The 16,550-nt window shown below is 43.8% G+C and overlaps 1 protein-coding gene across 1 annotated transcript in view; it reads right to left on the reverse strand.

The window, feature by feature from the left end:
- The window catches only part of nwd2 (NACHT and WD repeat domain containing 2), a gene marked incomplete at both ends in the record, with an annotated part of 95,879 nt that overhangs the window by 27,915 nt on the left and 51,414 nt on the right, over window positions 1-16,550 (reverse strand). The window contains one exon of the mRNA XM_080742032.1: window positions 14,384-14,500. Within this exon, the coding sequence (XP_080598158.1) occupies window positions 14,384-14,500 (117 nt within the window). The remainder of the gene's footprint in view (window positions 1-14,383; window positions 14,501-16,550) is intronic.

Below are 16,550 nucleotides of genomic sequence, written 5' to 3' on the forward strand. Positions count from 1 at the left end.
CAGCCGCTCGAGCACACATGTGCCTTTGAGTGACGGCCAATTCATCAGCGCCGTTAACTCATCAGGGGCAATTACCAGCGCGCTCCTTGATGTGCACAATCAGGCACGTGTGTGTGTGTGTGTGTGTGTGTGTGTGTGTGTGTGTGTGTGTGTGTGTGTGTGTGGGTGTGTGTGTGTGTGTGTGTGTGTGTGTGTGTGTGTGTGTGTGTGTGTGTGTGTGCGGGGAAGAGAAATGAGGGCAGAACATCGCTCGGAAACCTGCGACGAAAGAGGGCCAGCTGATCCGTTCCGTCACGCATAGTAACTCTCCCACACACGCAAACGCGCGCACGCACGCACACACACACACACACCCACGCACACACACATCATGCACTTATGCAGCTTTCCCATGACGGGGGTTAGGGGGACATGCCAGATGACAGCAAGAGACCCCGCCAAGCGAGGAACACCCTGCTGCTGCCTCGCCCGGGGCGATGACACTTCAGAGATGATCCGCGTTGGACCTCTTGTTCCCGTGTGTTGCTCACAGCAGGGGGTCACGGGGAGAAAAAAAAAAAAACAACAGCTCAAAAACATCCAATCAGAATCACATGAGAGCATGTGGCTGAGTCCCTGGGGCGGAGGCCTGACCGTCTCTCATCTACTGGCTTCTCATTTGGACTCTCTCTCTCTGCACAGCACAGATGGAAAACGCGTTGGAGAAGAGAATAATCAAAATGGAAAGTGAAAGTGGTGTTGTGTTCGCATCAATCAGCACAGATTGAGAGGAGAGAGAGAGCAATGCTCACTCTGAGTTGCTGCAGTGGCTCAGGTCGGAGCGGCCAGATGGGAACCGCAAGGTTCCCAGTTCGATGCCATGCTCCCCCAGAATCAGTGCCGAAGTGTCCTTGAGCAATAATCTGAACCCCTGATTGCTCTCTATCTGCCGGTTGGTGCCTTGCATGGTTTCCTCCACCATTGGTGTATGAATGGTGTATGTGAATGGGTAAAGCGCTATATACAGTAAATGCACCATTTACCACATGCCAACAAAGTCTGTCAGCTGCCCTTGCAGCGGCATTGCATGTGTACGGTGTGTGTGCATGTGTGTGTGCACGTGCAGCGAGGGAGTGACAGAGAGAGAGAGAGAGAGAGAAATTTTTATTAAGAGTCATTGATATTCTCCATCGAAATGAACAGAGAAAGGAGCATAAAAACCCAGTTGTGCGCATGCAACAGAAAGAGATGCAAGCAGGCACATTGCACACACAACTTCTAGCAGTCAGCTCTCCTGTGATAACCTCCTGTCACTTCCATCACATGCTCACCATACCAGTGGTGTAAAGTAACTAAGTATTTTGAAGTATTTGTGCTTTACTTGAGTATTTTCAGTTTCCAATACTTTTACTTCTACTCCACTACATCTCGGATCCAAATATCGTATTGTACCTTAAAGGTCTTTAAGGTTTTTCGGGCCGAATATCGGAGTGAATTTCGGAGTGCGTGAATAAAAAAATCAACCTCACGTTATGTCAATCACGTTTGCACACTGCCGCCCGTTTCGTATTTATTTTCGGACCAGGGTTGATTTTTACCGATTTTCGCAGCTGTCGCACTGAGTCCCTTGCTCTCTCTCTCTTTCCTCTCTCTCTCCCTGGCCTACGGCTTTCGGATTTCCAAAACGCAACGAAAACACGCAGTGCAGTGTGCAACCACCTTTACTCCACTACATTTATTTAAAAACTTTAGTTACTAGTTACTTTGCAGATATACATTATAATATTATAAAATATACATAAACAACTTTAGCCCTATTTTATTGTTGCAAGCTTGTAGATCTGCTATTTTTAAATATTCAGTACTTTTATTTTTGGTATTTTAAAGTACATACTTTCATACTATTACTCAAGTACATTTTGAATTCAGGGACTTCAGGGACTGCTGAACACCTAGGTCTGGTGGAGCATGCCCCCCCCCCCCCAATCTGATGGACACTAGTGACTACATGTTTTGCAGATCGTCACTTACCTTGCTTATTTATTCATACATAGAATTTCTACATCAATCCTTTACATACATTTTTTAAAGAACTCGTTTTTAAATGTAGTAGTGCTTAAATGTAGTAGTGCTTTTTATCATAGTTTTGTGAATGTATGTTTTTAACCACTGCACAAACAAAGTTCCGAAAGGAAAATAAAGTTCTTTGAATTGAATTGAATGAATTACTTGTAAGGGCACGGTCACACCAAAGCATGGCTGCCAGCTGATGAACTCACTTTTTGTGAGAGGCTGACTAAAATCGCAGAGAGCACATTGGACAGAGGGGGAAAACCGGAGAATTTATCTGCTCCAGCACAAACGCAAGGTCTGTGCGGCACACAGAAAGCTGCGCGAGACCATAAATTCACGCCATTCTCATTGAAATGCGTTGGCGGAATCCACTCTCATAGAAAGAATATTCTTCCAGTGTGACTGTGCCCTAACACAGTGGTTCTCAACCTGTGGGTCGGGACCCATAGGGGGGTCCCCACATTATTTTGGGGGGTCCCCAGATGATGAATTGACATCACACTCTGGCTTCACTGTGATGTCACACTAACATAATCCCTTTTATGCCCATATATGGAGTTCCCTGATGTCATCAATATTAATGATGCCCTGTTAGAGAGATCCCTGTGATGCCAGGGGGAACAAATCCCTTTTATGCCCATATATGGAGATCCATGATGTCCACATCCCTGATGTCCACATCACTGTGTCGCCCTGAGGCGTCTTACTAATTCTGTATTGCAATATTTATACTTTTACATTAGTAAAACCACCACTGCTCCATACTGCAAATTCCAGTTTCAGCCACACACACGCACACACGCGCGCACACACATACTCGTTGCCCTCCCCGCCGCACTTTTCATCCCTGGAAAGGATTTTATACTCGGCGTAAGTGCACTTTGTCTGATGACTCAGGGTGCGAGAGACGGGGGAAAAGGTGATTGAGATATTGGACCCCGGCTATGAATCAACAAATCAATCACTCGCCCAGTCAGTCAATCTATGCAACGCACACACAATGCAGTTTCAGGTGGTTGCGTAAGCGCTGGCACTGCAAAAGGAGGCTGAAGTGAGCCCCAAATCTGTGGGTCCTGAGAAGGGTAAAAACTATCAATGTTTCAGCGAAAGAAAGTGGGAATCGACAAGCAGTCGGGTCAAACTCTGTCCAGTCTAAAATGTGACGGTTAACCACTTAAGCCCTATTTTCATAATGATCTAGGAGCTTGTAGATCTGATATTTTCACTATGCTTGAAATGTTCTTTTTAATGTTTTGACATTTGTTTATATAGTTGCTTGGATAATCTTCACCTTTTATGACATGCCCAAAGTATGGATGGCAGTGGTTAAAGACGACCCATACCGCTGGCCTTGCTACAGTGTGGTGTGACCATGCAGTGCAATGTGTGCATCGCTGGTTCGAGTCCCATTCCCTACGATCTTTATTGCAGTGTACTGTATCTCCCATCTCTCTCTCTCCCCCGTGTTTCATGTCCATCTTTACTAATACTACTGTATAAATAAAGGCAGAAAAAAACTAAACAAAATGTTAAAAATACGTTGTTAAAGCCCCCTTCCGGTACTTTCATATTCTTTAAGCATTTTTCAACCGTTTACAATGAGATTTGGTGAGAAAAGTAGGGACAAAAAGAAAAACTAAAAATAACGACCCGGAAGTAGAATTCCTTGGAGGATGGAGATTTTCGTTAAGTCACTGGAGAGAAAAGCTCTTGGAGTGAACACGATCCATACAGTAATGGATTGCAGATAACGGTGCAGTGATCCGTCGGGTAATGTGTTTCCTATTGGGTGGAAGGAACAAAAATGTTTGGTCATGGTAGAGTGAAGGAGGGGGCGGGGGAGTGTTTCTCTCAACCAGCCAAGCGAGGCTATCGGTGTAACACTTACACTTACATCACGGTGACGGGAGGGGAAGGGGAGAAGAACCAGTTAGCCGACCGATCAGCGACACTACTGTATGGGGTGTTGAACTATCCTCTTACACTGCAGCCGTGCAACTCTCTACGTTTTTATCCCCGGGGCAAAAACAAACATACTGAGACACACATAGACAAAAACAAAGAAGTCAAACTGGAATGCGTTGTTGGCTGAGATGCGTGCGTGGCCGCAATGTGTGCGTCCTTGAGGCGTTGTTTGCAGCGAGGGAGAGAGAGAGAGAGAGAGAGAGAGAGAGAGAGAGAGAGAGAGAGAGAGAGAGAGACGTGTGGTTTTACATGACGGAATCCGAGACTGCTGTTGGAGAGGAGCGGAGGGAGGATGGGTGGAGGTGAGGGGAGGAAACAGCCGTGGCTCATTGTCATTCTTAATCTCCAGGTCAATGACACCATCACCATGCCAACCCTGGCTATATCGCCATGGAAACCGGGCTTTATTGCAGCTGACAGGTTAGAGATCTAGCCCCCCCCCCCCCCCCCCCTCCCACAGGTGTGGTGTGTGTCGTTCGCAAATGGTTCGTGTGGAAACGGTGTACAGTATGTCTAAAAAAGAAACTGTTACTTTTCAGAAGGTCTAATGGGAGGAAAAAAATAACCTGGGTTCTGATTGGATCCAGTGCAGGTGTTATTTAGTCACGAGTTTTTTTATACTTCTCATCGGTTCGGTGTTTATAAAACGCAGACGACACACACACTTAACCACTTTCATTTTCACTTTCCAAACGTTTCAAAAGGAGCGAAAATAGCAGATCGACAGATCACATGGTCGCACTGTGAGCTTGCACAGTAGATTGGCTTTTTTCACTACTTTCACTACAAGCTATGAGGTTGTAGATCTGCTATTTTTGAAGAAATCTTTGAATATACATTCTTTCAAAATGAACATTTTTTACTTTGAAATCTTTGCTTCTGGGGGGGGGGGTCCCAGGTCCTGGAACAACATGTATTGAGATGGGGGTCTGCGGTCAAACAGGCTATAACTCGATGGGTTTAATTACAAAACAAACATACAGATCTGACATATGGAGATACCAGGTTTCTGCCCGACCGCAACAATGTGCGTGTGAGTGTTTAGCAACCCTGCACTGCCACCACCTGCCTTGCATTCATCCATGTCCTTTCAAGTGAAACCTGTGTGAGATTGCTTGCTTCCAGCACTACAATAATACAAAATGACACATCAAACGATAGGCCTTTCCATCTCCCTGATACGCAAACACAACAGGCTTAGGGAAACTTTTAGGTACTTTGGGCATTTTTATTTATAGTTAATTCATTGATTAGTATGGGATTAGTATGCGGGGACGCTCTTGCTGGGTGAGCCCTTCTATCCATTCTCTGCTCCAAACATGTACAAATGCAATATATAAGGTGCTCACCGCATTGTCGAAACAGCTTTCTACCGAAACATCAACTCCTCGCCATGTTAGTCCATATGTTTCCGATAAATTAATGTTTACTCAAACTTGTCGCGGAATCTCATCGCTTTCCTTGTTTACCACAAGGAAGGTTAGGCAGGAACAGACAGCACCCGGAAGTTGGCACACCATGGGACCCCGCCTGGACGCCGCCATGACACTTTTGGGTGGCGGAAGTGACGAAGTGCTCATAGACGCTAATGTTATTTTGGGTGGCACTTCCGCCACCCAAAGTGTCATGGCGGCGTTCCATGGAGCCTAAAATGACGAAAATGACGTTGGTGACTCTTCTTGCTGAGACCTTCTTTGGTTTACCACAATGTTGGGTTAAAATGGCCGAACATATCACGTGACGTTGATCCCCTTCGCTATTCGCTCATACTAGGACATGACGTTTTGTAGGCGGAAGTATTCCGACGTTTTGTAGGCAGAAGCATTCCAACAACTAAACATTAATTTATTGGAAACATATGGACTAACACATGGCGAGCATTTGTACATGTTTGGAGCAGAAAATGGACGGAAGGGCTCACCCAGCAAGAGCGTCCCCGACTTCCCGCTCCTCTTTATAACTCTTGTAGAGAGAAACGTCTTCAAAATAAAATTACTCTACGAGCAGAGCCGTTTCTGGGCCCACGGGGGCCCGAAGCATGATTCTGCTATGGGGCCTTCCTGCGGGCGTCCGCGAAAAAATAGTAATATTTTTTATCATTTTTTAATCCCTTTTATAATGAGTTTAATTCTGTTTTTTTTTTATGTAAATAGGCCAAATTGCAGAATCGTCATGCGATGTAGCATCAAATAGCCTAACTTAACTAAGAACTGGACAAATACCCCCAAATAAGCATAGATGTAGGCTATGCCAAGGCGATGATCTGAAACATATTATAGTAGGCTATATAATTTGTAAATATACATATAGCACTAAATCCTCCGCCTCCCCCCCCTCCAAAAAAAAGCTATATAAATGAATAAATAAAAAACGACAACAACAGGCAACTTATTTTTGCTATGTTTGATTTGTTCTTTTCTTATTTAAATAAAAAATGAAAACTTCCCCATAGGGGTGCTGGAGCACCTGCAGCACCCCTAGTTCCCACGGCTATGGCCGGAGCCACTGTCTGTGCCAAAACATCACATTCACTTTCACTTTCAGCAGTGCGGCGATGCGTGGAAGCAAAGAAAGTCACCACAGCTTGATTTGATCATTGCTTAGTCAATTATGAAGGGATTTCAAAAATTAAAACGTCTCCATATTGCTTGGGAAGTCTACTTTGCGATTCGCTAATCGCGATATTTCACATTGCAATTTTGGTTTGAAAACGATTAACCGTGCAGCACTAGTTCTTTTCTGCAGAGGAGGGGGCGGTGGGGGCCTTTTTGGTCGCGGAGCCTCACGCAGACTGCGTGCGTAGTATGCGTTTACGGGCCGCCGGCGCTGTCTACAAGAGTTATTATTTATGGCTAGGTTCAGGTCTGGGTCGGGGACTTGTGTTGCTCATCTCCCCTCATCCGGCCCTTGCCGTCCTGTCCAATGTTAATGCTGACTAAATTCTGTTCACATCTTGATTTAGTTTTAGTCATAGCCGCTTGAATAACATTTCATTTAGTTTTAGTCATATTCTAGTCATCTGACATGTTTTGTTTTTAGTCTACAAATTATAATGTGTTGGCTATTTGTTACTATAGGCCAGGGGTCTACAACCTTTTTCAGGCAAAGGACCCCTTAGCTGAGAGACAGACGAAGCAGGGACCCCCTATACATACTGTATAAAATTGTGTCGCACTCGCAGATTCAACTTTTACATAGATTAAATGATAGTTTCATAGACTTGTTTGACAGCACTATCACCAGTGTTGTGAAAATTAATGTTTATCTTTTACATTAATGTGTTGGATTCACGTTAATGTGTGCTTACATTCAGACAGTTACCTTTTTACACCCTCAATACTTAGTCAACTTGACAGCTGGCTCTGTACTTAGTCTGCTCTTTTTCCCCCCTCTACACCAACTCTCCGAAAATAGCAGATCTACAAGCTCACAGCGCCTCGCGCCCGCGAGGCGTTGTGAGCTTGTAGATCTGCTATTTTTGGCTTATGTTCCCCATCACAACAATGTCTTGGCGGACCCCCTGTAGTTGCTCTGAGGACCCCCTATTAGGGGTCCCGGGGTCCCTGTGTCAAAGAGCCCTGCTGTATGGGCTATTTGAAGCGGTTGCTGGGTTATGGCATTGTCACTGGTGTGCCTCTGTCTGGTGGAGAGGAATTCCACGGCACGAACATAATCAGCGAAAGGTGAAATGGGGAGAGGTGGTGCGTGTGTGTGTGTGTGTGTGTGTGTGTGTGTGTGTGTGTGTGTGTGTGTGTGTGTGTGTGTGTGTGTGTGTGTGTGTGTGTGTGTGTGTGTGTGTTGTACTGTATAATGTGTGCCAAATGGACTATTCACAGTCTGGGGTTGTTAGGAGTCCATGGAGATGCACTGTGGCTGCAAGACATGCATCTACTCTAAGCTTCTCCATTCTATTCTCTCTCTCTCTCTCTCTCTCTCTCTCTCTCTCTCCCCCCCCCCCCCCCCCCCCCCCCCTCTCTCAGCGCAATGGTATAACTGAGCAAGGGTTCTAACAGTTACTGTAATCAAATCAGATGAGATTAAATTGATTATAAATAAAATAAAAAATTGGTGAAAAAAATAGTATTTTTGCGAGACATCGTTGCAACACAGTATTAATTGGTCATTGTCGATTGGATAATTCATGAAAAATACATTTGGATTTCTGTGCACGGATTTGTTGCTTAAAAAACACTTCTCGGTTGTTTGATGAATCGAGACGCAATTGATAGAATAACCCCCCCCCCCACACACACACACACATCTATGTCTCTCCATTGGAACAAGGGGAGATGCAGGGGGCATGGTGTCGACACTTGTATAGTATCGTATAGTAATTTTTTTTTTTTTTTTCATTTTTCCCTTCATCCCTTCGTCTCTCTCTCCTCTGAGCTGTGTGTGTGTGTGTGTGTGTGTGTGTGTGTGTGTGTGTGTGTGTGTGTGTGTGTGTGTGTGCATGCGTGCGTGCGTGTGCGCTTTGTAACGGTTGTTGTGAGCTGTGAGATCCCTAGAGCATCTTCTCTTTGAAGTGCCCTCGTAGCTGTGTGTGGGTTGGAGAGAGAGAGAGAGAGAGAGTGCGGAGAGAGGGAGACATCGACTTTTATTAAAATACCTTTATTTAAACAAGACGACCTGTGTCTTCACACACTATACAATATGTTCATATAATATTCCCACATAGAGTACAGCAATAAAAGAAAAATGCTCCAGGCACTTTTCCGTAAAAAAACTATACATTTTTCATTTCGCACATTAAATCAGATCAGTCCTCACACATTCTAGAACCAATAGACATTCAATTGATACAGAGGGTTGAGAGAGAGACACAGAGAGAGAGAGAGAGAGACAAAGACAGACAGGCTGGTATGGGTGAAGGTGTCTAGGTTTAATTCAAGTAGCCTATCGTCATTGTCGGGTAGAAACCTCGTATATCCAAGTTTCAGATTTGTATGTTTTTTTCGCAAAGTAAAGCACTGCTTCATCATACAAGGCCGTCGCAAAGAAGAAGTGAAAACAGCTGATCTACAAGCACACAACTGGCTGTTTTCACTTGTTTAAATCATTTTTAAAATGATAAATACAGAATGAACGGTCTTGGACATACAAGGTTTTCACCCGACAACGACGCTATGCAATAAGGCACTTGAGAGAGAGAGAGAGAAAGAGAGAGACACAGAGAATTGCTATTGACAGGCCAGAACTTTCAACAAAGAAAGGATGCGTCTAGATCAAAGGCCTCCCTCCATGTCCACTGCTTTGAGCTCCAGTGTGTCCTGGAAGCACCACAGAGTTTACGCACGGTTCAAGGTCATTGTCTTTTTGTCTGTTTGTTTGTCTGTCTGTCTATCTGTATGTATGTATGTACAGTATGTATGTAGGGCTGTCACAATTATTAAATGATCGTCTAAACACAATTATTTGAGGCAATCGCAATTATTTTGCATAATCGTCATAATCGTTTCCATGTTGAGAAATGTTAATAGAGTTTCAAAAAGTTTCACTTTCAAAAAGTAGTGGAAATAGCAGATCTACAAGCTCACAACGCGCTTGTAGATCTGCTATTTCCACTGTCAATGTTCTCTTTTAAGTATAAAGTTGTCAAATATGTCAGTCATTTCTTTGTATATTTAAGTTATGTGTCATAATTGCCATGTGCAACTTCAAAGCCAAACAGAAATGTAATTGTCAACGACAAATACACAATTAAATCGTTAATCACAATTATTTGACTGATAATTCATCGTCATGTAAAATGTCATAATCGTGACAGCCCTATACAGTATGTATGTCCGTCCCGCACTTGACCAAGCTTCGCGGAACACATAAGAGGCACCGTTCACTTCACACTGGGTGTGATTTCTATTACAGGCTTGGTTGTAGATTAGTTTGTATTAGTTTTAGTTTGTTGTGCATAATAGACTAGTAAGGGGTGAGATTCAACAAAGATCAGAACAATAGCAGATCCACAATACATGGAATCGAGTTGTGTGCTTGCAGGTCTGCTATTTTTGAAGTCCTAAAGAAACGTTGTATTTTAAACACCCAAAACCATTTCAGTTAGTCTGACTCTTTTAGTTTTATAATAATACATTTATACGTAATAACATATACAGCGTGGCTTTGTACTGTACTGTACAGAGTGGAGCTAGCTATAGATGGATCTGGGGAGAACTGGGAGGTCGTGGGAGTTGGATGTGAGTGTGTATGTGTGTTTCTCTGTCTGTGTGAGAAATGAGCATCATAGTGTGTGTGTGTGTGTGTGTGTGCGCGCGTGTGTGTGTGTGCGTGTGTGTGTGTGTGTGTGTGTGTGTGTGTGTGTGTGTGTGTGTGTGTGCGTGCGCGTGTGTGTGCGTGTGCGTGTGTGTGTGTGTGTGTGCGCGTGTGCGTGTGTGTGTGCGTGCGTGTGTGTTTTTCTGTATCTCCTTCAACCTGTACAGTGTGTGGAGGCTGAGGTTGGCCAGGGTTAAGACGGTGAAATTGCATCGGCGAGGGAAATAAGCAAGGCAAGAGGGAACGAATGAAATCATTGCAGCCAACACACGTATGCACGCACGCACGCACACACACACACACACACACACACACACACACACACACACACACACACACACACACACACACACACACACACACGGTAAAGCCAGATAGCCGCATCGACCGCGAGCCTTAGCCTCCTCCATTCAGCTGGGTTGAGGATATTGCAGGATTTTTACAATGCTCAAATCGTCATATTACACACAGTTTAAGACGCTGTTGCCTTGCATGCGCTGATGCTATAACACAGTGAAATCTAGGGGCCGCTGCAACTGTCGCTTATTTCCTTACTCGACAACCTCACTGCGCGTGAGCTTGTACCGGTAGATCGGAATGTAACTATAATTTCTTGAACTTATTATGTTGGTTCCACTGATCTAAGCCGCAACACAATCGACTGATCGCGTTTTTAAATTATTTTCTCCGGCAACAGGAACGCGCTCACCCAGAAAAGAAAAAATTAAATGCACGATCATCCGTTCTTATAGTTAGGGTCCATAGAGAAAAACTTGTTTTGACCAATAGCACAATCTGGGAAAAGAATCCAAGATAAATCCATTTTTCCAAATCCAATAATCTGTAAACGAATGGGGCGAAAACCTTTTGGGATGATGTCACTTCTGGTTGTATCTGTCTCCCAGCAACCCAGCACCCTTCATACGTTGGCGAAGAGCACCCTCCTGCGTAATCCCTGAAAACGTTGGCGTAGATCGCCATCAATGGCGAGGAAGCGTTGGATTTGACGTGAGGTAGATCTACGTCAATGGAGCTCAAGGTGTTTAAAATAAACATACTGGGAATGCACGCGGCCCACCCATCTGACCACTTAACATGGCAGCCGAAAGGCTGTGGTCAGATTGGTGGTCAGATTCAACCGGGGAAAAGCTTGAGAACCACTGCTTTGGTTTGTCCCGGGTCGAACTGGGTTCAGCCTCGGCCAAGTTGACTTTAGCACTGATAAGTTCTCTTTAGCCCCAGATCGGCTCAGGTCAGGCCAGCAGACAGTAGTTGTCAGACAGCCATTCCATCAGCCAGCAGGGCAGTAACACACATACACACAGCACAAGGACAGACATGCACACACACACACACGGGTTGAGGATGTGTGTGTCATTCCGTGTGTGCTTGTGAGTGAGAGAGCCAGAAGTGAACGAACGACAATGAGCTGGAGATAAAAAATAAATACGAATTCAAATAGATCTAGGAAGGGAGATTATGCTCCCTCCTGGAGGTCAAGTTTACAGTTTACAGTTTAGGCATTTAGCAGATGCTTTTAATCCAAAGCGACTTACAATAAGCAGGTAATACATCACTAATAAGCAAGATAATATGTCAGTTCATCAACAACAATATAACAAATGCATATATCAATCTAGAAAAACAATAACATAGATAAACCATGCACCTAATCAGTAAAAAAAAAAAAAAAAAAAAAAAAAAAAAAACGTTTCTAAAACCTAAAAGAAATGCTAACTAGCTTCATGTATGGTCAAGGATTCTATAGTACAGTGGTCCTCCTTAAACCTTTTAATTTCAAGGACCCCCAGTTACAGACCAGTACGGGGCAATTTGGTTCTAGCAATCTTTTAGCTAGGGACCCGTTGGAACAACCTCAAGGACCCCTGGGGATCTGCAGACCCCACTCTGAGAATCACAGCGTGAATGCATTGCATCTCCTTGTGATCTCTCACCCCAATTACAACCCCTCCAAACACTTCTGTTCCATCTGAATAATTTGCCATCAATCTCTCATCTCTCATCTCTATCCCCCTCTCTTTCTCTCTCTCTCTCTCTCTCTCTCTCTCTCTCTCTCTCTCTCTCTCTCTCAGTACCACCAAGGAATAATCTATAACGGCTCAGTCAAAATCACTGTGATAAAACACAACAATCAGCCTCTCTTTCTAGGCTACGTGGGTCTAAAAGTGATCTGTGCAAACCTGAACTTTCCTCGGGATTCCGACATCCCAAAGGCAGCATGCGACAGAGCCTCACAGCTAATAACAACACATTCTACAGTGTAGGTCTCACGGGGCAGCCCGTGCCCTACGCACGCACGCACGCACGCACGCACACACACACACACACACACACACACAATCAAGGACCGTGTCAATTGATTAATTGACAACACCAGCTGGATTGGAAGTGACTGTTCAATTGTGTTGCATGTTTACTGTACGTGTACATATGCCAGTTTGTAACACGCAATAACACGCAAGGATTGAAAGAGTCTTAAATATGTTTATTTATTGACACTGTGGGTAAGTTCAAGTATTTGTTGGTCACCCGTCTCTCCTCTGCAGTCAATCCTGCAGGCAATCCTGTTGATTGGAAGGGGCCAAGCACTGCAGAGGAGGAGGGGTGTTTGTGCATATGCTTGTGTTTTATTTTGTCTTATTTAGTACTCTGTAATTGAATTGGTGCCAGGGCCAACGCTGAATTTGTTTGCAAATTCATTTATGATGAATAGTATTGTGTAAGATAACTTTGGTTATTGTTAGCCAGGTGTGAGTTAATTAGGTTTGGTCATTGCTGATTATGGGATGGTTTGCCTTACCTGTTTAAAAGGCAGTTCAGTTTGGCTTGAGACTAGCAAGGGACAAACATCAGGATACAGCTTCAATGGCATTCATGGAAGGCAAAGGCATAGCCTGTTTATAGTATCTTGAGTTCCTGACTTGTTGTCTTGCGTAAGTGTAGCTCAAGTGTTGATTTCTGTTTCCTATTTTTGTAACTTTGCTTTTGGCCAGTGTTATTTATTTTTGTATTTTGTCGGCGGCTTTGCTCTGTTGACCCATCTACTTTTTGGAGCCTTGGCCAATCGGTCACCGTCACACTAGGTGCAGTTTTTATTATCGAAATCTGATTTTACGAACACAACTTTATGATTATTTATTTTGCTCACAGAGCACATAAATGTACCACTGGAGAGATCAATACACATCGCTTTACAGACTACAAGTCACCTGCACACATACACATCTACAGGCACACAATGACACGTCAAGCTATGGCTAAAAACTTGTGCAGTGTGACAAAATACGGATGGCTGATGATGTGATTGATGTCACAACTAGCCATCATATAGAGCGAAGAGGCAGAGAGGCTGCTGGGGAGTTAGCGGGTTCCCGGGTGTTCGATCCCCGGCTCCCCCTGGGTTACTGTGAAGCAAGACACTGAACCCCTAACTAATTGCTCCCGATGAGCAGGTTGATGCCTTGCATGGTTTCCTCTGCCGTCAGTGGGCGGATGGGTGTTATGGGCGCTATATTCTAAGTATATCGTCGCTGTCGGACAGAAACCTTGTATCTCCAAGTTTCAAATGTGTACCGGTATGTTTTTTCGTAAAGTAAAGCCCTGCTTCATCATGCAAGACTGTCGCACAAAAGTAGTGAAAACAGCGCATCTACAAGCACACAACGCCTCACGGTGCGAGGCGTTGTGTGCTTGTACATCGGCTGTTTTCACTAGTTTAGTTCATTTTTTTTAAATGATAAAAACGAACGGTTTTGGACATACAAGGTTTTCACCTGACAACGACGATATAGTGCTTCAGAGAGCTTCAGACATCACTGTCACATTAAAGGTGATATCATTGTTCATTGCATCCTTCTGCGCCACATAAATTATGTAGGTATTCCAGCTGACAAAAGACACTTCAAAGCAGCGTTTTTGTCAATCGGGAAGTGGCGCTTGTCAAGAGGATCACACGATTACAAACTCTGTGTGTGTGTGTGTGTGTGTGTGTGTGTGTGTGTGTGTGTGTGTGTGTGTGTGTGTGTGTGTGTGTGTGTGTGTGTGTGTGTGTGTGTGTGTGTGTGTGTGTTGTACCCACAACAAAGCATGGTCCAGCCGAGGTCTTCAGACATTCTTCCAGAAGCTTCATCCTGAGACGCTGGAGCTCCGGACTGTCCCACTCCTCTGGGTCTATTCCCCAGTACAGGTCCACCACCTGCACACACACACGCACGTACGTACGTTTGCATTTTACTTGTGAGGACAGCAACGGGCACACAACACTCACGCGTGTGCTGCACGCATGTACACACATACGGTTGTGCTCGAGATTATTCAACCCCCTCTGAAAATGTGGATTATTAGTGTAGCCACTAGCTGTTCCTTTAACTTTGAACTTGTGAGCTATCCTCAAAACTGTACTTTTAGGAACATTCATTGCTTGATTGTCTACCAACCATCCTTATGTGTAGCATTAGAACTTATTCAAATAATATTTATGTTATTAACACATTCTTTGCCAGCTTTTCACCACTAGGGGCGCCCAATGGCCACAGAAATCACCAAAGATATACGCTGGTACATGCACAAGCCGTGCGCAGCCATGACGCGCCTGAACACTTTCCTTTGTGCATGACCTGGAACAGAATGAAGTTAGCTATTGGCTACCAAGCATTTTAGAAGCCCTATTTTCGGCGATTTAGCCATGATTAAACCTTGCACACCTCATGGATATGCTTGGAATAGAGAAAATGAGCTCTAAAGATCCTGGATTGCATTGGAGTGGATGGGAAATATCGGCGGCGCGACGCTCTCGCGGGCCGTGTAAACAGATGACGGCCGGCAGCCCGGCTCGAAAATTTAGCCCGGTGCTTCGGTAAGGCCTCTGGAAACATTTTTTATTTTTTTTTAAAGCCGGACTAGTTCGGGATCGGCACCCCGAACGTTAATAAGGTCCAAATAAAGCCGAACTAGTTCGGGATCGGCACAATAAGAGTTAAAAAGTTATTAAAAGACTAATTCTGTGGTGTTGATCATGTATTTGTCATACTAACAATACTCTATGATCAAAAGTAATGTGGCTTTTCAAACCTGTTACTGTAATGTCAACCCTGTTACCATATCATTTTAATCAAAAATAAACATGAATTACTTAATCAGCGCACAAGAGTTTGACCTAGAGTTTGACCTATTTGTTTTCACGTGTTTCTTAGTTTTTTCTATTTTATGGCTACAGTTGTCATTGTAGAACAGTACTTTGTGGACCTCACAGAATTGCATCTCACTTCTTGTACATGTATGAGTGGCTATGACTGAGGCTTTGAATGTCCATCACATCCACTTGTAGCTTTTACACTGACATACTGTATTTTCCATTCAATCATTCAGTAAAATCCCGAGCTGAATGATGGTCTACCTTTCAATTGATGAAGAACAAACACACTTTAAGAGCCTGTGCTCCTATCAGCCAGGTACTTGACCAAACATAAAACAAACATCTTTCAATCATATGGACACAGAAACACTTTCACCATGTCCATCTGCCTTCAGTACTCTTCAGTCTGCCTTCAGTACTCTTACAAAGAAACCAGTGTCTTATTGTAAATATTGGCAGTTGCAGGTTTGCAGTCTTTTGCGGTTTACTAAAATGTAGTTGCTTACTTGGGCTTTTGTCCTAAAAGTAAGCAACAACTTAAAGTAACTATCAAATATCAAAATAGCTGCATACATGGCATGCAGTGTTAAACAAGCATTAAGAAGTCACCATTTAATGGACATAATGTTCATTGTTGTTCAAGTCTTGCCACAGACACTTTACTGACCCCTCTAGTTATTATTTAGTGACAAGCTCTTGTTAAAGTAAAAGCACCAGCATCACTAAAGTGACGACACACATCTCTCAAGTACCTCCTAATTATATGTATGTACTTCTCTTATACTTTACCATGGCATACAGTATGACAAAAGCAAAATAACAAATCTAAGAAAATTAAGGAAAACACTTTTTTACATCATATCCAAACAATTTATGACCAATACTATGCACTGAACACATCGCTTGGTCAACAAGAGCTGGCATCCCATCAAAACATCACCGTCTGTCAAACTGGAAAAACACCATAGCATTTGCTTTGAATAGCTTGTATCATTCACTGTGGATTTTGTTGCCAGGGGGTTTTTGCCTTTTGCAACAGCACATTTTTTATGATTCTGTCTCCAAAGCTCTTTGTAATTCAGCCTTATTTCCAATATGCAGCTCTCGGCAC

The sequence above is a fragment of the Nannobrachium achirus genome, assembly GCF_963921795.1.
Source record: "Nannobrachium achirus genome assembly, chromosome: 14".
NCBI classification, from domain to species: Eukaryota; Metazoa; Chordata; class Actinopteri; order Myctophiformes; family Myctophidae; genus Nannobrachium; species Nannobrachium achirus.